This window comes from Pinus tabuliformis, chromosome 2_2 (assembly GCF_031772625.1).
Source record: "Pinus tabuliformis cultivar Carrire ecotype Pingquan chromosome 2_2, CPIR1, whole genome shotgun sequence".
In the NCBI taxonomy this organism is placed as follows: domain Eukaryota; kingdom Viridiplantae; phylum Streptophyta; class Pinopsida; order Pinales; family Pinaceae; genus Pinus; species Pinus tabuliformis.
This window is the reverse complement of record NC_142300.1, coordinates 915,348,249-915,370,593: the sequence shown is the minus strand read 5'-3', so window position 1 is coordinate 915,370,593 and position 22,345 is coordinate 915,348,249. Positions and strand designations below refer to the sequence as shown.

Below are 22,345 nucleotides of genomic sequence, written 5' to 3'. Positions count from 1 at the left end.
TAAGATTTTCCTGATTGGAAAAGTCATGAACTGAAAAATATCCTTCCAATAGATTTAACCATTTATCTATGGCATCTGCATCTATGAGGCCTTCGAATATGAGAATATCGAAGTTAACTTGTACCTTAAAATGAGTGACACCTCCAGAGTGGCTACTGAATGAAGATGCATCACATGTGGGTATCCGTCGAAGGATTTGGGCAAAGTTATCCATCATCGTGTTCCTCTATCACTCAAGGGCTTCTTGGAGCAACATTTTGAAAGGATATCCTGCCCCCTCATCTTTCTTTTCTTCTGCTATGGGAGGTCGTCGGGTTTTGCGAGGTTGATCCTACAATGGTTCAACCAGATCGAGCCCTAACTCCTTATACCCTGACCTCGTTGGGGACATGCAAAGAAAAACAAAGAAAGAGCATACTGATCTGATACCACTGATCCAAACTTAAACATGAATGTAACAACTTACAGATCTACTCATAAACATAGAGATGTAATAGAAAAAACTTCATTTCATTAATAGAAAAATATTGAACTATGCTTACAAATAAAATGGAAATAAGATAGCATGGGCGATGGTAGCTTATCTCTTAGAAGAGATGTGGTGGCTACATGCCTCTAAATTGAGTTACAATGACACCCAAGGGCCGTTTTAATATTGAAAAATAAGAGAAAACCGTAAACAACCAAAACCCTAACCCAAGGAGATGTAACACCAAGAGTTTATGGGCCCCGTTGGGGTTAGTTGGGCGGCCAACTTCTGAGGGTCGTAACTTATATCTATTTGACACATATGATACCTCATTGGAAAGATGTCTCCGAGAAATACAACTACTGATGTGAATAAATTTGTAATCGCTATAGGAATTTTGCCAAAAAAAAATGTTGTTTAGGGCCTCAAAACAACTCCAGAAATTCAGGACCCAAAACACTGCCAAAAATAGTAAATTGTGCTACAATTAAGGAAACTGAAAAAATGAAAGAAACAATGGTGAGGGTCCAAGTGGAATAAGCGGGCGGCCACCAATATCCACCTGGATCAAATCATAACTCTCTTATGATCAAAGTAACAACATAAGGATATGATTAGTCTCCAAAAGCTAACCTTTAGCTTTTGGATGACAGTAAATATATAAGAGAGGATGGTAGTTAGGAATTCTTATCCATTTACCAATCTAGGATTGAGATCCTCTTGATGGGAGTATGAGCTCAAGAGATAACAGGTGAAAACTCCAAGGTAGGGGAGGACAAGATTCAAAGTTCTTATCGAAGGTAAATAGTTGTAACAACTCCTGTAAGTTTCTAGAAGAAGAATCTTCAAGATTATTTTTTCTTACCCAAAATTATAGAATCAATGCACCCCCAGCAAAAGAAAACCTCCTCTAATCCTAGCAGGTGCAGAACTGAGAAACTTGTTTGTGAATGTAGGTTTATAAAGATATAGGGTGTGTTCGACCTTAAAAGCACTAGAATGAAGCAACCAAGGTCATAAACTCAAGGATTTGAGAGAGTTATGCTTAGGGATTTGTGTAGGGATGATGACAAGGTGTTCATGGATGTTGATGGATCCAGTTTGTAGGCCTATCGACTTGATGTGACAAAATGGCCTATAACATGGTTAAAAAATTCTAATAAAGAAGCATCCCACGGCTCTATCCAATGTAGCCACTTGAGGCAATTTTATTAATGAAAAATAAATAAATAAAATGCATAAGGGAGTTCTCACAATTGATTATCCTTCTTAACCCTCTACACTCTTTAAATTGAGATCATGGACCAATCAAGTTAATCTAGGTATCAATATCCATCAATATGAAGGTGAATATGAATCATCATATCACTCTAGGTCTAGAATATACCATTACCATCGAACTATAGTTCAGCCAATGCATACTAAAGAAACACATTAAAAACACACATTTATGTAATAAAGAAATTAGACCAAGTTGAACTTAACTAACTCCTAAGTGTTACATCCATTGAGCTCTTGAGAATGTAATTCATGGAATGACAAGTTAATAGTGTATCCTAACCATTCTACATTTTTTATTCTTTTTCTTTTGGAATTCAGCAATAAATTTATTTGTAACATTATAATACCCCTTAGTAAATGTGTAAATATTTGAGTTACTTTGTTAAGTTACTTGGAAAACTATGGACCATGTTAAAGGTATGATATGAATAATATATGAACATGAATGTTCTAATTTTCATTAATAAAGGAATTTAAATAGTTAGCAACAAAATTAAGGTGGAAATTGATGCTAAAATAGAGTCTCGTATTCCAGAGAATTGAAAGGCAATTACGGCAGAGGAAGTTTCCTACCCAAACTACTCTCCATAGAGATAAATTATCTTTGTTTAGGAAAAGGAAGCCAAGATGGGAGAGGGAAGAAAACCTGAGGCAACCTTGTTATCTTGGAGCCTAGTTAGAAGGGGACCCAAGAGAAGAGAATAAAGTTGTAAGTTGAACACCCTTAGACAAGAAGTTGCATAGGGAGGTAGTGTAGGAATTTACAGGGTAAGTTCCGCAGATAGAACACCAAAGGACACCACTCACAAATAGATCACAGATCAATACACCAGTATTCTTGACGTGGTTAAAACCCTCAAAGAGGGAAACAGTCCACGGCCTGAGCCAATGCGGCCACTTCAGGCAATTTATTAATAAAATAATGAAAATTTACATAAGCTTCTCTCATGAACAGTCACCCTACAAATGACCCTCCATGCTCTTTAAATAGAGATCATGGACCAATCAAGTGTTAAGCCACGGATCAAGTGTCAGTAATACCAAGGAGTGAATGAACTGTCGGATCACTTCATGTTTGGAACATATCGTGACCGTTGGATTGTAAGTTACAAAAGTACATAGTAAAGAAACACATTTTACCTAACTCTACACTAGACCAAGTTATACTTAACTATTTCATATGTGTCAGAATATCGTAACATCCCCCCTTAAGAACAACTTGGGATAGGATTAAAGGATGTACAAATATGACACAATAGGAGAAGGAGGGAGGCATTAGAGCCTATCCCCCCTTAGTGACAACTTCCTAAACTCCAACCATAAATCGAAGTTTAGTAAACTGTGCCTTGTGAGAGCCTTTGTAAAGATGTCTGCAACCTGATCATCTGTTGAACAATATTGCACTTCAAGAACATGGTCATGAATGAGCTTTCTAATGAAGTGAATGTGTAGTTCAATGTGTTTGCTGCGCTGATGTTGGACTAGATCTTTGCATAGTTGAATGACACTTTGATTATCACACCAAAGTGTAGTCGGATTCTGCTGCTGAAAACCAAACCGTGATAGGATCTGACGAAGCCACAAGGCTTCCTTACTAACTTCTATGGCGCCACGATACTCTACTTCTGTTGAAGAAAGAGAGATGGCACTTTGTTTCTTGCAAGCCCATGTAATAGGTCCAGAACCAAGAGTGAAGATATAACCTACAATGGACTTCAGATCATCACAGTCACCAGCCCAATCGGAATCAGTGAAACCAACCAATAGAGGAGATGCTTCTGCACTATAATGAATCCCAAACTGAACTGTACCTTGAACATAACAAAGTATTCTTTTAGCTACTTTCTGATGACTTTCATGTGGGTTTTGCATAAACTGAGCAATAAGGCCAACAACAAAGGAAAGGTCAAGACAGGTATGGGTCAGATACAAAATTTTTCCTACAGGCTAATGGTATAAGGTAGCATCAACTTCAGGGAAAGTACAAGTGGCTGAAAGTTTGGCTCCAAGCTGAAAGGGAGAAGGGGCTGGCTTACAGTCTTCAATGTGAAAGTGGCATAGAAGATCACAGGAATACTTGGACTGGGAAAGGGAAATGCCTTCCTTGGATTGCAAGACTTGAAGACCACGAAAATAATGCAAGTGTCCTAAGTCTGACATTTCAAACTTCTTTTTAAGGCTAGACTTCACATGGTTTATAAGTTTTGGATCACTACTAGTAAGGATAAGACCATCAACATAAAGAACAAGAATGATAAGAGACTTACCCACTTTCTTGGTGTAGACAGTATTGTTAGAATGACACCTAGAAAAGTCAATATCTAAAAGAAAGCTATCCCTTTTGGCATACCAAGCCCGAGGGGCTTGCTTGAGACCATAAAGAGATTTCTTAAGCTGACATACAAGGCTAGAGTATGTTTGTATAAATCCAGTAGGTTGTTCCATATAGATTTATTCATGCAAGTCCCCATAAAAGAAGGCAGATTTAACATCCATCTGATGGACTTCCCATTTGAAAGAGGCAGCAAGGGAAAGAACAAGGCGGATATAGTTCATTTTGGCAACAGGGGAGAAGGTTTAAGTATAGTCAATGCGTTCAAATTGGGAAAATCCCTTAGCAACAAGATGAGCTTTATGTTTATCAACTTTTCCATCTAGTTCATACTTGGTTCCGTAAACCCGTTTGCATCTAACAAGTTTTCATCCCTTTGGAAGAGGAACAAGGTCCCATGTATCATTTGCCAATAATGAAAAATATTCTTCATTCATATCTGCATGCCAATCTAAATGGCTTGAAGCTTCTGCAAAGGTGTTAGGATCATAATTCACTAAAGCTTGAGCCAGTAAAGAAGAGGCTCTATCGAACTGAGAACGTGTACGTCGATGATCTGTAGAATTACCTGCAAGAGCGCCAGTTGCATCCCAAGTAGCACAGACCCATTTTGGAAGCTGAGGAGCTGAAGGTGGATCCCGAGAAGGTGGGGGAGGATTGTCATCCTCACTTTCATCATCTAAAGAAGAAATATTTCCAGAAGTAGAAGGGATAGAGAGAGGTGGCACATCCACCGAACTAGGCTCGTAGGTCAATATATTTTAAGAAAACTTTACATCTCTTCTAATGATAACATTTTTGGACTTAAGTGGAATAAGTCTATATCCTTTAACATCTTCAGAATATCCAACAAAAATTCATTTTTCACTCTTAGGTTCTAAAGCTTTATGTTTCTCATCTGGAATATGGGTCCATTCTTAAATTCCAAAAACACAAAAGTGATTGACATCTGGTTTAATTGAGCTTCATGCTTCTTCTGGAGTGATATTCTTTAAAACCTTAGTAGGAGCGTGATTTACTATGTAATTTGCACAATTCATTGATTTTGCTCAAAAATTAAGACTAAGTCCTTTAGATTGAAGCATACAATTAACCATTTCCTTTAAGGTGCAATTCTTCCTTTCAGTTACACCATTTTGTTGTGGAGTATATGGAATAGTATGTTGCAATTGAATTCCATGCTTAGTGTAAAAGTTGATGAATTTTTTGTTAACATATTCTCCTCCATTATCATATCATAGCTTAAGAATTTGATGTCTAGATTGCTTCTCAACAAAGGCCTTAAAGGCCAAGAACATGTTAAAGACTTCACTCTTGAGTTTTAAGAAGTATACCCAAGTGCGTCTGGAGAAATCATCAATGAAAATTAAGAAACACTTGTAGCCAAAGAATGAAACAACTAGAAATGGACCACATAAATCACTATGCACAAGTTCTAAAGGGGTTGAGGCGTGCCAAGAGGCACATTTTTCAAAACTATCTCAATGATGTTTTCCAAGTACACATCCAGAACAAACACCATCTCTGCAAGATACCATAGGGAGACCTGTCACCCTATTTTCTTTACATAAATTTTGAAGGGAACGATAGTTTAAGTGACCAAATTGCTCATGCCAAAGTTTGCTCACTTCATCATTATGAGCAACAAATACCGAGGGAAGAGTTGATGACCCAAAGTTGTTAAACTTATAGAACCTTGTAGAATCATCAACAATGCTAGTAGCTAAAATCTATCTAGGATCTCTTAGGTCCTTAATTACAACATCGTGAGGTGAAAATTTAACGATTTTACCTTCACCCGAATGACTTATATGATATACAGATAGAAGGTTGCAGGACAAGGTTGGAACACATAATACATCATTAAATTGAACATTATCTAGATGAACAATTCCAGTCCCTACAACACTAAGAGGTCTATCATCACCAACATATATATTTTTGGTGTTACGATCATTTAAATAAGAAAACATGGCTTTGTTTTTCGCCATGTGATAACAAGCTCCAGAATCAATGAGCCACTCATGAGAATGAGAAGAAGAAGATACATTTAGTGCATAACCAGACCGAGATGCTTGACAACCACATGTAGAAAGTCATATTCCTAAAGATGAAGTTGAAGTTGAAGAGTGCTCCAAATGGATGTTATGCATCTTCATTGCTGCTTCCAAGGCTTCAATCTTCTTAAAGCATTTTGATTCTAAGTGGCCATCTTGATTACAAAAGTGGCAATGTCTACCAGTCTTCTTCCCTTTGTTTTTGTTTGCTTTATAATTTTGTTGAAATGATTTTTCATTTTGAGACTGAAATTGATTAGGACCATTGTTTGGTTTAGGACCATTCTTTTTAGGATACGGCTTCTTAGGTTTCTTTGAATTTGGTTGTTGTTGGGCGGCTAAGGCTTTCTTAGAAGAGTTTCTAAGATTAAGAAGACCAAGATATAAGGTTTTTTCTTGTTCTCTTATTAAAGAATCACAAAAGGCATCAAAAGAGGGGGACTTGTAGTCTTGTCCTTGATAAATAAATGCTTCTCTAATAGAATGGAGGGTGGAAACAAACATAGAGTAGGTTGGTCCCAACTTAGTAAGAATGGAATAGATAAGGCTACCATCTTCTTTCTTAACCTTAACACCTTCCAAGAGAAGTCTAAGGGTCTTGAACTTGAACAAAAAATCTTCAATGAAAGAAAAATTATTGGGGTCCAATGTAAGCAACTCATTTTTGAGTTGATGGGCTCTAATTTCATTTTTAATTCCAAAAAATTTAGTGAGCTATTTCATTGCTTCATTAGGGGTATCAAGTTCTGCATATGGAATCTAAGGTCCAGAGAAATAGACATCCCTATCAACCAACATGCTTGATCTTGCCTATTTTCCCATTTGGCTGCCTTATCTTCATCTTTAGGTTTGGTTTCTTGGCCTGAGGCTATTTTGTAAAGACCTTTACTTCTAAGTAGATCTACAATGTAGGACCACCATTGGAAGTAGTTGGTGCTGTCAAGAATAAATTGGCATGGACTTTCCAGTTTAATAGAAAATGAAACTATAGATGCTGAAACTAAGTATTCCAATGGAAATATCTCGAAAAATTAGGCTGATTAAAAAAAACGGCTTCCGGATGAAGAAGTTATGGATTTTTGAAGAAAAGTTATTGAAGATGCCGACGAAGTGTGTGAATGTGCGGAAGTAAATGATAACGTTATATTTAAACCCCCCCCCCCCCCCCCCTTTCCAAACTTAATCTAATTAGCTCACTTTAAAAAAAATTATGTGACCCACATTTATAAATAAGTGAAAGTTGGTTTTACAATGGTACTTTATGAGCTACCCACTAAATTGTAACTTAAATAAAAGATAAAGAGACTTTAGAATTATAAGTGACTCACTTTTTATAATGGGTTAGAACACTTTGGGGTGTGTGCTTACTTGAAAAAGCTATTTTTGCTTACAAAACGAAAACTCACACAACCCAACACGAACATGCAAAAAAAACCAAACCTTATGGCTTGAAGTTAGCTTTCTCCGGAGACTATATATTTTTCTTAATGTTTCTGATTTTCTGAGATCACACTAAGGCGTTGTGGAAAAGAGCATACACATGAGAAAATTTCTTCATTTCTATTTCTGATTTGCCTAGATAGCACAGAGTCACGGAGCAAAGAACATACGCAGAAATGAAAGGTATAGATCCAATAATAAAAAACAGAGAGTTAAATAAACCGAAATAAACAGAGGTGAATAACTAAAACTAAAAATAAAGATTGTATACCTCCAGATCTTAAAATTGACATATCTAGGGCTATCAGAAACTTTTAATGAAAGGGGTTCCTCACTGGAAGAGATGCTCCTAACACCATAGAGTAGCCCTCTCGTCCCAAAAGCAGTCATAAATAATAGATCTAGAAAATGGAAGTCGGATGTAGTTGTACTGGCTTCAGATTTGGATCACCAACGAATGCGGCCCTCAAATAGCTCTGATACCATGTAGGAATTTACAGGGTAAGCTCTTTAGATAGAACACCAAAGGACACCGCTCACAAATAGATCACAGATCAATACACCAGTATTCTTGATGTGATTAAAACCCTCAAAGAGGGAAACAGTCCACGACCTAAGCCAACGTGGCCACTTCAAGCAATTTATTAATAAAATAATAAAATTTTACATAAGCTTCTCTCATGATCAGTCACCCTACAAATGACCCTCTATGCTCTTTAAATAGAGATCATGGACCAATCAGGTGTTAAGCCACAGATCAAGTGTCGGTAATACCAAGGAGAGAATGAACCGTCGGATCAATTCATGTCTGGAGCATATCGTGACCGTTGGATTGTAAGTTACAAAAGTACATAGCAAAGAAATGCACTTTACCTAACTCTACACTATACCAAGTCATACTCAACTATTTCATATGTGTCGGAATATCCTAACAGGCAGGACGTTTCCAAGTAAGGAATTCTTGAGTTGGTTAGCCAGTGGAATTCCAATTGAAGCCTTTGTGCTTAGTTAAAGACCTAGACTAGCCTTGTTGGGGTCTGAGTTGTTCACGATTGGACCTGTATGGTCATGTCATGGAAATTGTTCTAGATATGAAGCTGACTCGGGATGAGTTTCAGTAAAGCATACTAATTCTCATTAATTGGGTGAAACATTCTATCCCCTTTAATTTTTTGGTAGACTCGATTGTTTGAGGAGCAGATTAGTGACAATTTGTTTTGGATGCTTGTCTTTCTTTCTGCCATGTATTATTTACTGAGTTATTATGCAATGATTATTCAATGTGAGTTTAAATTCCTGAAAATGTGTATTAAATATAATACGACTAGATTAGGTTAGTTCCATGCCTGAACAAACATTAGTCCATTAGCTCGGAACATTCCATTAGCTCGGAACATTCATAAATCCTGTTTCTTAATCTAGAAAGGAAATGACAAGTCCTAAAAGCATGTCGCATCGAACTTCTAGATTTAATAAAAATATTATTGTTTCACAACATATAAAATCAAACATTGAGTGGGAAAAAATTAGGGTTTCTATGAATTATTTCTTCTTATAGAAAGAAAATTTGGAGTACAACAAAACAAAATATTTGAACTACCAACTAAAGGGAACATATATGTTTAATGTCTCAAATAAGAATTAAAAGCTTTTAGGGTTAACCAAAAAGAGAACATGTAGATACGTATTATACACAAAATTTGTAAGTGCAGACTATAAGACCTCAACTTGTTCTAGAAATAATAATAATACCAGACATTTTGGAGAAAATATTCCCATCATAAATTCTTGTTATTGAAAATAATAATACAAGACATTTTAAAAAAAATGTTCCCATACATGTCGAATTAAGACCCCACCGTAAAGAAAGAACTAAACAACAACAAAAATTAGTGGAACTAATAATTGTATACCATAAACCCTTATGGTTAACAAGAAAGACTCGTTGAAGGGAAATAACGACTTGTAAGAACTATCAAATAGTATCAAAATAATTGCCACTATTATGAAAAAATTGAATGGAAGAACTTAATAGTTGTAATACTCCCAAGTGTATCCAGAGTAATTTCTTAGAACTGAATTAACCAATCCCATAGGCCATAATCACCAAACATTTGACAGAGAAACTAAACCAGTCTATGCATTACATCGTAATAATTGGAAGGCTATTCTGCAAGTGTAAGCCAAATTCTACTAATTTCAATAACCAACCAGGGTTTTAAGGCTACATGGCTAATACCCACCAACTCAACTAATCAAAATAACAAAAATACAAGAGATCATCCTTTGGAAGGAAAGACACATTTCCTAATGTAAATCAAAGCCTAAAATTGCAGCAGCCTCTCGGACCTGTAGCCAAACAATAACAAAGAGAAAGTATTAAAACCTAGAAACTAAGGGAAGTCGACATCGCTGTAATCCAACTTTGTTCATAGTAATGTGTGCAGGTTGCACCTGTATGTTTTCGTCAACAAATCTGTCAGTGAGCTTGTGGCTTTTCGTCAACAAAGAAAAGCAAGTTAGGGCGGGGTTATCGAATTTACCTGTAAGAGCGACAGAAGAAGGTCACCGTCTTTTTGATCCTGCACATAGATATTACAACTCAGAGGATTTGGTGCGAAAAATTAAAGTAGCATATTTGAGGATAAAACCCTCAACCTTGAAGTTAAGAAATAAAATACGCAGTCAAACTTCGAATTCGGAAAGCCATTTACTTGAGCTTGCAGAGAGGGCTTCTTCTACTGCATCGATATTTTCTTCTCAAATACCAAGAATCGACCAGTAAGGTCGTAAACCATTTAAAGAATTGACCAATAACCTACTTTACATATGCACAGACGAGGAAAAATGAGAAGAACAAAAAATGAATTGCAAGATTAAAACATCAAACTAAGAGCAGGTGGGTCGTAGAATTATATTTTACTTGGTACCAATCGATAATTGTAAATAGAGTAAGCCTGGAAGTGGTAAGGGTTTTGATTGCAAGCTAATTTTTGTTGGCTATGTGTTGTATTCTTTCCAAGTTTAGCTCGAAGAATTGCTACGTTGAATCCGATGCAGTAGGGGTGTAGGGGTGTTGTAGGTGGGCAACAACTTCTATGCTAGTGGGGAAGCATATCAAGATTTTTTTTATGTAAACCTATATTTTTATGTTCTCTATGTATTTTTTTATATTTTTAAGAATTAGTTTGCAAGTAATTTTTGTATAGGGTTAAAACCTAGAATCTTCTGGCCAAGATTTGAACCTTACACATTTTAGTTTTCTTAACCCTCACATTACTTAGATCTCTAATTGAGCTGCTCCAAAGGACATTTCAAATTTATAATTAAACTATTAATATTATGTGAAATTTGTTTAGTTTTGTTAGTAATAATTCTCTCACTGACTAATTTTTCCCATAGTAAATATATGGAAGAGATGTTGTCATGTTATGTAAACATTTTGACTTAGTCAAATTAATTTTCAAACTTTAGTTTTGACAACCCATGATTTTCCATGATATTATTTCAAATGAATAAGATAAACAATTGTTTAAACAATATTATAAAATTTAAAAAAAAATATTACAATACATAAAATTATAACTAAGAATTTAGGATGGCTGGAAGATCAGTAGTTGTTAGGTCCCAGCCCTCTCCTCCTAGTGGCTTTCTCCCTTTAGTATTTTTTTTTTGGGTTTTTTATTTTTTTTTTATTTTTTTTTTCGAATCCTTAATTTCTCTAATATTTAAACCCTTTGACTTTTAAACTAATATTAATATTTTTATTTGATTTTATTTTTTTTAATATGATTATTATTATTATTATTAGTTTTTATTTTTATTTATTTATTTTATTTTATTTTATTTTATTTTATTTATTTATTTATTATTATTATTATTATTTTAATTTATTTATTTATTTATTTTTATTTATTTATTTTTTTGAATACTTGAATTCTCTCATATTTACTTTTGACTATTAAACTTTTTTTTTGTTTATTTTTAATTTTATTTATTTATTTTTATTCTATTTTTTATTGTTATTTTTATTTTTTTTTTACTATTTTTACCCTTAATAATCTATATTGTAATCTCTCTAATATTTTTATAGGGATACTCTTTGACTTCAAATATGATACTAATCTATTTATTTTAATATATTCATAAATATAGGTCTTTTAGCTTTTATTTTAAAATAGAAATAACTATTTATAGATTATTCTATTTTTAACTTATTCAACTAACTAAAATTTATAAACATCTTTGATAACCAATTAATTTATTCATTTATTTTCTTAATTTAAATTAAGATTTAAATGTCCCTTAACTTATATTTTATTTAAAATATAATTAACTTATATTTAATTAAAATATAATCTCTATGGCTTGATTTATTTTATAATTATAATATATTAACTCGCTTATTCTAACGTATATTTGCAATTATAAAAATGCTCCATTATTAAGAAATTAGTCATTGAACTTAATTAAATAAATTATTCCCTTCATGGTCTAACGTATATTTGCAATTATAAAAATGCTCCATTATTAAGAAATTAGTCATTGAACTTAATTAAATAAATTATTCCCTTCATGGTCTAACTAGCCGTTCCCTGGTCAATCTAGCTGTTATCATTTTAGCTGTTACCTGATGTGGAAATTTGGTCATTGGACATTCTGCCCGATCTATTTATAATGCATAACAAGATCTGCTCATTTATAATGCATAACAAGATCTGCTCATTCAACTTGTCCTGGCGATGAACCACATTGGTTGGTTCCAAATGCATCGGAAAAATATTTCTATATGATTTTTACCGAAAATTCTTCTCAAATAACTCTTCTAAATTTTTTTTAAAGAACAATAATCTTTTTAAAATTACTATAATACTTTTTGTTATATAAAAATTATATCATTATAACTTAGTCATATATTTATAGAAATTAAATCACTTAATCTTCATCTTAACTCGAGATGTATGAAATGTCCAGAGATCTTCACCCGATATCTTTCAAAGTGCAAACATTCATCAAATTCTGCAAATTCTGTAGTTAAAAAATAAGTTTTCATTTCGAAAGATATAATCCCTCAAATTATGCACTAAAAAAAATGTTCAGTTGGAAAAATTTAGTCCTTATCCAAAATTAAAATAAATCAACACTGATTTATATTAATAACATATATATTTATTTATGTTAATGATTTATATTAACAACATTTCTATTTATATTACTGTAAATAAAATCAATAAAAAGGTGGGAAAATGACTTTTCATCCCATCTCTAAATCATAAAGGAGAAAATTTTTGAGATTAGGAATTAAAATTAAATTTTAATTAAATGAGATTCCTATTCGAATATCATTAAATTCTCGTAAATAGATTGTATGACTTCATTATGCCCAACGGTAAAATATGGAAACTTAAATCAAATCTATCATGTATACACGTGGCAAATCTTGAGCCGTTCTTGGCACCGGCAATCAAGGGCACTCGCAGAACCATAACAACGGCTTCCTTCAAATTCCGACCTTTCAAATTCATCCGTGTGACGGTTTTTGCATGGCATGATTACGTTTTTTCTCCGTCTTTAAATGTGATTTTGGGAGAGGGGAGGATCAAAAAGGCTAACGATTGATTTTTTAGCTGCAGAGCAATATTCCCGGGGAGAAGAGGAGGAGCAGAACGATGGAGAACCTGCGTCGCTTAACGGCCTCGCATTCAACTACTTGTAAGGAAGATACCTCTGAGAGGTTCGATAAGCAAGCGCTTCTCCAAATTCACGACTCAAGCCGTCAGCGATTGGCGACATCAGTTCAAACAAGTTTGTCCTCCACGGATCCCGTTGGCAGCAGCGCCGCAGCTTCTTCGGTTTCGCTGGAAAGACTGGAACCCATTTCTTTAACTGAGTTGCAGGTTGGGCAAGTCCACCGTGGCCGCGTTCTCTACGGTACTCTCTGCGCTGAGTCTTTCAGGATGAGCGCTATCATGACCGTACTTGAAGACAATAATGGCTTTGCCGCCAAGCTGGCAATCTACAATGCGGCTCATTCGCAGAAGAACGTCGAGATGCTTTACCCCAAAGGAGCCAAGGTGGCCATCAGGGAGCCCTACTTTAATCGCGCCGACGACGGTAGCCTCGCAATCCGTGTTGACAATCCTGCCAACGTTGAGATGCTCGTAAATGAGGAGGAGCAGGCGGAGAGCCTGTTGGATGTGGATGTGGAGGAGATGAGACAGAAGGGCAACGGCTGCTTCAGAGACAAACAATGGGACGCAGCGGCCGAACATTATACGAAATGCATCGACGCCGCTCTGCTTCAGCTCAAGAAGACGACATCTAACGACAATGGCACTGTCAACAACTGCCTACTGCTCGCCTATTCCAACCGGGCAGAGACAAGGCTTCAGGTGAATGAATTTGAACTCGCGCTGGAGGATTCCGACAGTGCCCTCCGGATCGATTCCACGAATCTGAATGCCCTCTACATGAAAGGTCGCGCTCTGTTTGGTCTGAGGAAGTATGCGGCCGCATGCTGCTATTTGGAAAAAGCTCACAAGGGCAGCCCCACCATTATCGAAATACAAGACGCGCTTTGCCAAGCCAAGACTCTGTACTCCCAGAGCAGGAATGGCAATTATGACATCTCGGACTACATGCTCGGACGCGCATCTTCTCCCCCTGAAGTGGCCGATTTTATTGGCCCCGTAGAGATAAAGATGACCAAAGACGGCCACGGTCGGGGGCTTTACGCCAACCGAGAAATAAACACCGGGCAGCTTTTGCTGGTAAGCAACGCTGTTGCAGTTGCTTATGAAGACGATGACTCCGCCGGGATCAATTCGGCCCACCGGCCAAACACTACTAAAGAAAATCTTGTTGCCGCCGTCGTCAGTGCTGCCAGGAAATCGCAGAGATTGCTCCACCAGCTTTATAGTTTACGCGACTACTCTGAGCCTGGTAGCCTGGATGTTCCAGCCATTGATCTGTTTAAGACAGAGGGCCAAATGTCTGCCAGCGAAGCAGCAGGAAAAGAAAAATTGGAGGTAGATAATAACCGTATACGCGATATTATAAGTCGGAATTCATTCGGTGGAGTCGAACAGAAATTTGCTGCAAAGTCCAACATATATGAAGGCGGACTCGTCCAACGAGGCACGAATTTTGTCGGACTCTGGCTGCTGCCGTCCTTCATCAACCATTCGTGCCTACCGAACTCGAGCAGGCTGGAAGTGGGAAGCGCTATGTTTATTCATGCTTCCAAGCCCATCAAGCCAGGAGAAGAAATCACCATTTCCTATTTTGATACCCTCGTCCCATTGCCGCAGCGCCAAACCATGTGCGAAAGCTGGGGTTTCAAGTGCAATTGTAGGAGATGCGTTCTGGAGCTCTCTCTGACGGCAGACCTGGAGCCTATAACCGCGCGGTTCGAGGAAATGCATGACAAAGCATTGGAGGAAATCAATGCTGCAAGGTCCACTAAGCGTTTTGACGCGGATCTTCCGACATGCGCAGAATTTGCAAACCTTTTTGTAGCGGCAGAGGAGATTATCAGGAATTCCGCCTTGTTAAAAACGGAAGAAGAGAGAAATTGGATTAGCGCGTCATTTGTGTCTGCATATCTTGCTGGAACACAGTCGAACGACTTCTTCCTCACAACGTTTATGGACTGCGTTCCTTCAAAAGGACAAGTAATGGAGGCCATTCAAAATACTGTGCCGGGGGACATGCGAACCCTGGTCATGGTAGCCCACCAGTTAAAAGAAGCCAAGCGTTTGATACGGGATGAAAGTGAAGTGTCTATTACACAACAGGCGAGGGAGGCATGCACCGGAGTATTTGGAAGGCATCGTGAAGATGTTCTCAACGCGCTCGTACTACGACATTCACAGTGCCATCTCTTTTAGTAACAGTACAACCGCCATTGATGATGATCTCCGCAGAGAGCCATTTTTTGGGTGTAAGTTGTTTTAAATATTTCGAGTAAGTAGTTCGATTTTCATGGTATGGCGAGTATTCGACGGAGATAGGAGGATCAGAGTTGTCTGAATATCATTTTGGGGCGGGAGTGCTGAGGCTCGTTCGGAAGAATTTTTAAACGTTCAGAGCACGATGCGTGTGAGAGATATAATATCATAATTGGATCTCTTTTTTGGTTAGGTTATTGAAACATGATAATGTTGAATTGTTCCTTATTATTGCAATACTGTACGGGTAAGTTTTTCTTCGGTTTTTAACCTATGAAATCAGTCTTTCTATTTTAATGCCTTAAAATTCTTCACAAACATTGAAATTGCATTACGTGTTGTTGGAATATAAAATGTTTAAAATACAGTTAACCTGGTTCGAAATAAAATTGGTATAGTTATATAAATTAAAATTTCAATAACAGTAGACAGTATAATTATATAAATTAAATATTTATAAATGTGAAATCAATTTATAATATTTAAAATAATAATAATTATATTAATAGTAAAAATAATTAATATAAAAATTAAATATATATGTATTTTTAAAATATATATAAGATTTTTAATTTAAGAAATTTATTTTATTTTACCATATAAATTTTTAATATTTGAAATATATTTTTTTGGTAGAAATTATATTAGAAGAGTTTGGTACCAATTTGTCTGGTTCATCATCAAGATAAGATGAAGAGTTTGGTACCAATTTGCGTGGTTCATCATCAAGATAAGATGATGAAGAAAGTTTGTTACCAACCTCTGTGGTTCATCATCAAGATAAGATGAAGAAACAGAGAACAGCTTAAATAGGAAGAGAAATCATTCTAACTACTAAAGAAACCACTATACTTAATTGGAAGAAATAATATATTTTTTAATTTAAATAATTTTTAAATAAATATAAATAAATACTAATAATATTTCTAATTAACCTTAAACTAAATAATAGAGTCAAAGTATATAAATAAGTATTGATATTTTTTTAACTAATTATAAACGATTAAGAATCTAATCTTTTAGTTATAATTTAAGTAAATAAATATATATACAAAAATATAAATTAAAGTTTAAAAAATATATTAAGACTTTTGACTTAACTAGATCTAATCTTATCTTCTGCCTTATTTCTCTGGGGTTGGGTTCTTCGGGCAAGTAAAATATGGCTTCCAGCTTCGCCAAAATAGCTACTAGCTCATCAGCCATATCGTCATTGAAGCCCCAGCTCCCACTGTTCAGGTGGTCCAGGCCTCACTTGATGAGGCCAGACCTCACTTGATGAGGCTTTGAAGTTTTCTGAAAGTGCCCTAATCTGTCGATTCAATGGTTTTTGGCCGCGGCTGACAACCCTCCACAATTGGATCTTGGAGGTATGGAAGCCTGTCATTTCTTATGAAATTAATATCTACCCCTGTGGTAGGGGTTTCTTTATAGTAGATTTTGAAAATCCTGAAAGCAGACAATGTATTCTAAATTCCGGCCCTTGGTTTTGGGAAAAATCAGGCCTATTCATGAAGCCATGGAACCCATCATTCGACTCAGCACCAGCTTGGGTGAGATTGCCAAGCCTACCCTTGCATCTCTGAAATCTCTCCTCGCTAAAAGCCATTGGAAATGCAATTGGAAAATTTTACTGCAAGTGTCCACAAACAGAGGAATATGCCAGAACCACCTATGCACGCATCTGTGTGGAAATGGACTTCAACACTGGATTCCCAGCTGAAATAAACCTAACAAGTAAAGACTATATGTGGAACCAGAAACTCGATTATGAAAGTGCCATCTTTAGATTCGATCTTGTTTTGAGACAGACCATCTAGCCAAAAATTGCCCAAAAGCCTCCCAGAAAAATTATGCTAGAAAAAACCACCAGATATCTACATGGTGGGAATGAGCACAAAAAGAACGCTACACTATCATCAAAGAAGAATACTTTAGAGAAAACTCTGAATCACAAGAAATCGGGCACGAAAGAAACAACTCTCAAGACAAGCAGGGAGAAAGCCCCGCCCAACAAATCAACAGTTATGAGGATCTGAATACTGCACAAAATAAATCTCCATTTAACAGCAAAGTAGATCTCCTAGACCAAACTTCTTCTCAGACTATCTTCAAAAGGACGAACACAATAGATCGCGAAGCTAAGACACCAATGTCTCAAGAACCAAAAGAGATGAAGAAGATGCAAGATAAAGGAATTTCGAAGACCGTAGAGAAAAAAAAGAAAGCTAGAGCACCAATCTCGCCAAGAAAGACTAGGAATTAAAAACTAAGAAAATTATAGGTTTGATAGACCAATTTGGTCTCGTGGACATTAACCACCACCACCACCACCACCACCACCACCATCATCATCATCATCATCATCATCATCATATATATATAGCAATGCCAAGGCTTATTAATACTACATCATCAAAAAGCCATAACTCATATAACATTTTTTTAATTAATAAATTTAATTAAAAAAACATAATTACTTTAATAATAATTTTTAATTTTTAATTTGTATATACTATTAATAATATTCTATAAAAATTATTCTTTATCATTCATCCATAATTATGAATAATTATATTAAAATTTTGAAAATTTTATTTAAAAATAAATATACTTATTAACATATAAGTATTAAATTCATTTTAAAACCATTATAAACTAATATAAATATATTTAATTTTCATTAAATTAGAAAACAATTAAAAAATAAAATTATTAAAGAAACAATAAATCGTTTATTTTTTCATCAACTTTACCTCAAACTCATTGGAATGATTGTTTTTCCCTCCTATCAATTTTATTATAATAGTGATATAACTTTTTATTACCATAATGGATTTTTTTATCTTATTATAATATATATATATATATATATATATTCAATCAAACTTGTTACATAATTGTGTTTTTCACTCCATTTTCCTAACTAGCATATTTTTTAAGGTTTAAAATAACTAACATATTTTTTAATGTTTAAAATAAAAGAATATTAGTGTATTACTTATTTATTCTTTTATTAAGCAGAAGATATGATTTATATTGGTATTGGAATTCAAAATTTTCAATATTTTAAATTATAAATGATTAAATTTTGATTATCTTGTTTAATACATAATTTAATTAATAGTATAAAAAATATATAAATAATTTTCTAGTTTTTTTTGTTGTACTCCTATCTTTTAATTTATTAAAAAATAAGTAATAAAACTTCCCTAGCTTTATTTTGCGGCCCTGTTAAACCTAGGCTGATTGGAATCGAATACATTTGTTTCCTTTCATTCCAATGATCGCTTCAAGGACCATGTGTAGACTTGAAATAGTGCTTGTCAAATTGTGGCGATTCGGCGGGGTTAATAAGTTGATGTTGACATTAACTGTGTCACTGATATTCATTTTCTTCGCAATCTTAATCATCAGATTACATATTTTATTCTCAGGCGAACCTACCGTACAATTTAAAAGATGCTTTAACGATGGGACATTTCCATTTAGTTCTTGGAAACACTCAGGGGGTTGCTGAATATGGGAAGCTCAAATCTGGTGTGGATGATTACGATCTTTCCTTTATTCGCAAGAAGCCGTTCCTCGAGATTTGAGCATACTCTTCACACGTTCATGTGGGTTTCCATCATCTTTCTGGTACTGTATGTGAGTCCTGATTTCTTTATTCTTGGGATATCATGGTGGAGGTAAGGACGTAGCTAATAATTATTTGAACCAGTAGTATATATCCAGATCAACCTCAGATTTATTTAAATATCCATGTCTAAGACTCGCTCTTCTCAGGTTGATTTGAGAAGGATTTTGATCCAGTTTATACACTCCAAATGGTGGTCGCATATCGGCTCAGGATTTGTGTTGGTGTGCATAATAAGAACGTAGTCTGAGAGTTTCATATATCTGAGATTTTATATGTGCTTATGCAGGTTTTAAAATTAAAGATTTTTGATAGATTTTTGTAAACTTTTCCTTGGTATTATTTTTTTTTTTGATAAGGTGAAATACTATTTTTTTAAATTTTTCTTAATAGTGTGAAATATTAGCTTTTGTTTCAAATTTATAATGCGAATTTTTTTAAAAATAGAATATTTTAAGTTAATATTTATATTTGTAATTTTAACCTTTTAAAATATTTTTTTAACAATACATTGTATTAAAGTAGTGAATAGGATATAGCTCGTTTGGTTAGAGAAATTGAATGCGGTTGAATTCGAGCCTTGTATACTTTTATAATAAGTAAATTTAAGAAAATAAAATATTTATATTTGTAATTTAATTTTTTTAAATTATTTTTTAATAATACATTATATTAATGTAGTCAACAAGATATAGCTCGTTTGGTTAGAGAAATTAAATATTGTTGTATTTGAACCTTGTCAACTAAGAATTTTTATAGAATTGAAACATACATGTTTCACATATTTTCTTTTGCATTTTTATAGAAGGACAGGGATGCAAGTAAATATTAACAAAACAAATGTAGTGGTTTTCTTTAACAAAATAACTAGCATAAGTTCTACTTTGAAGGCAACATTCTCAAAAAAGTTGTGGATTACAAATACCTCGGAACTAACTTCAACAGAAATTTAAGCTAGGATGACTATTGAAAGAAAGAACTTTGAGGGGTTGGAAAGCATTTTATGCTTTTTAAAATAGGTGTAGAGAGATAGAGTTACGGGACTAGGAAACCACTCTAATTCTTTTTGGGTTTTTAGTGATTTCGGCGATTCTCTACTATTGTGAACTATGGGCGAGCAGCATCCGACATGCAGTGGAAACAAATTGAGAAAATTCAGAAGTTTTTGATTACAAACAAATTCAAAATTAAAGTGTAGTTCCTTATGCCATCTTATTAAGTGAATAAGGGTTGCTCCTATTGAAGCAATTGCTATGGTGCGAGCCATAAGGTATTTAAAAGAAATTGAGCAAATGGAAGAGGTCAGATGGCCTAAGGTTGTCTTTAATGACATATCATGCAAAATAAAGAAGACTTGGATGTGGCAAAATAACAATTGGTTTAGTAAATGGCTTATTATTTGAACATGTGTCCCATAAACAGTAAAGAGATAAAAAAAATTTGTTATAGATAAGTTCCACAAGAGTATTCAGGATAAGGAGGTAGGGAGAAAGAAAAAGTACTATATTGAAGAGTTTAATCCCACTCATAATCATTAGCAAAAAGCATACATAGGGGCCAATATTTCTTGGAGAGCCAAAATTCTTATTGCTCATTTAAGGATTAATTCTCATCAACATCATTATGAAGCAACTAGAAATAATGGAAAACAAAATTGAATGAGAAAAACTGGCAGCCCTCAAGAGAGGAGACCCTGAGGTTGCCCACAATGCTAACAAATTCATTGAATTCACAAACCAATCAAAATATAATCTTATATAGTGGCATTTAGTTAGGGAGATGAAACAACCTACAAGAAAATAGGAACTACTCCGTAATTACAAACACAATCTTAACAATTATGTTTTCTCCATTATTTTCCAAGTTCCCCCTTAATAGAGAAAGGGTTGATTTCCTAACATTTCCTTAAACAATTCAAATTTCACCTTCCTAAGGGGATTTGTGCAAATACTAGCAACATTTTCACAAGTATTACAATATTCAATAAAAGTTACCTTAGACTATATATTTTATCTAATAAAATGAAATTGGGCATCAACATGCTTTGTCCTTGCATGAAAGATTGGATTATTTGCCAACTTGATCGAGCTTTGATTGTCACATTTGATCATTGTAGCCTTGTTTTGTTCTTCTCCAATATATTGAAGAACTCGCCTCAACCAAACAACTTCAAAAGTTGCTACACACAAAGCTTTATATTTTTCCTCTATAGTTGACAAAGATACAGTTGGTTGCTTCTTGCTGCTCCATGAAATAACCCCAGATCCAATACTGAATGGATAACCTGTAGTAGATCTTCTATCATTTGGATTACCAACCCAATCTGAATCTGAGTAACCTGTTAGCTCAACATCAAATGAAGCAGTATATTTCAGACCAAAATCAATTATACCTTTAAGAAACCTAGGTACTTCTTCCGCTACTCTCCAATGGATTTTTATAGGTCTTGTCATAATTTGACTCGACGCACTAGCTAAATATGCAATCTCAGGTCTAGTAGTAGTAAGATAATTCAAACTTCCAATTAGTTGTTTGTACAATGTACCATCAACCTCTTTTAAACCATCATCAATATGAAGCTTCACATTCTGTTGCATAGGAACAAACACACTTTGCATTGATCCATATTAAACTTCTTAAGCACTTATCTGACATACTTACCTCGTGAAACAAAAGTCTGACCAACATCTTTCCAAACTTCAAGACCTAAACAGTAATGCAACTAGTTGATATATTTCATCTCAAATACTTGTGACATCTACATCTTAATTTCATTACTTAACTTGACTGAATTTCCTATAATGATTCAGAAATAGACATACTAAGAAATCAACACCACATACCTCTTTTCCTCAAATTTGGTATACTAATTCAGATCACTTTGACTTCTCACAAAATTGGCTACTATAAAAAGAAAGAATCTATCTTTTCATACCACAACCTAGGTGCTTGTTTTAGCCCATACAAAGCTTTCTTTAATCTAAAAACTAAATGTTCCCGCCCTTTGCCTATAAACCCTTTAGGTTGTGTCAAATACACCTCCTCCTTTAAGCCACCATTCAGAAAAATAAATTTTACATCTAGTTGGTGCAAATTCCAATGACACTTTGTAGCTAATGCAATTAACAATCTAATAGTGTTCAATTTAGCTACAGGTGCAAACGTTTCTTCATAATCAAT

General features: G+C 34.7%; 1 protein-coding gene across 1 annotated transcript; it reads left to right on the top strand.

The window, feature by feature from the left end:
• Positions 1–13,248: 13,248 nt before the first annotated feature.
• LOC149196011 (methyltransferase FGSG_00040-like) lies at positions 13,249–15,468 on the top strand. The gene has a single exon (XM_089408105.1). The coding sequence runs from the start codon at positions 13,249–13,251 to the stop codon at positions 15,466–15,468; it is 2,220 nt and encodes a 739-aa protein (XP_089264231.1).
• The last annotated feature ends 6,877 nt before the right edge of the window (positions 15,469–22,345 follow it).

What these genes read in the sequence shown, in the direction of transcription:
- LOC149196011 (XM_089408105.1), top strand. Translation starts at nt 13,249, where the DNA reads ATGGAGAACCTGCGTCGCTTAACGGCCTCGCATTCAACTACTTGTAAG.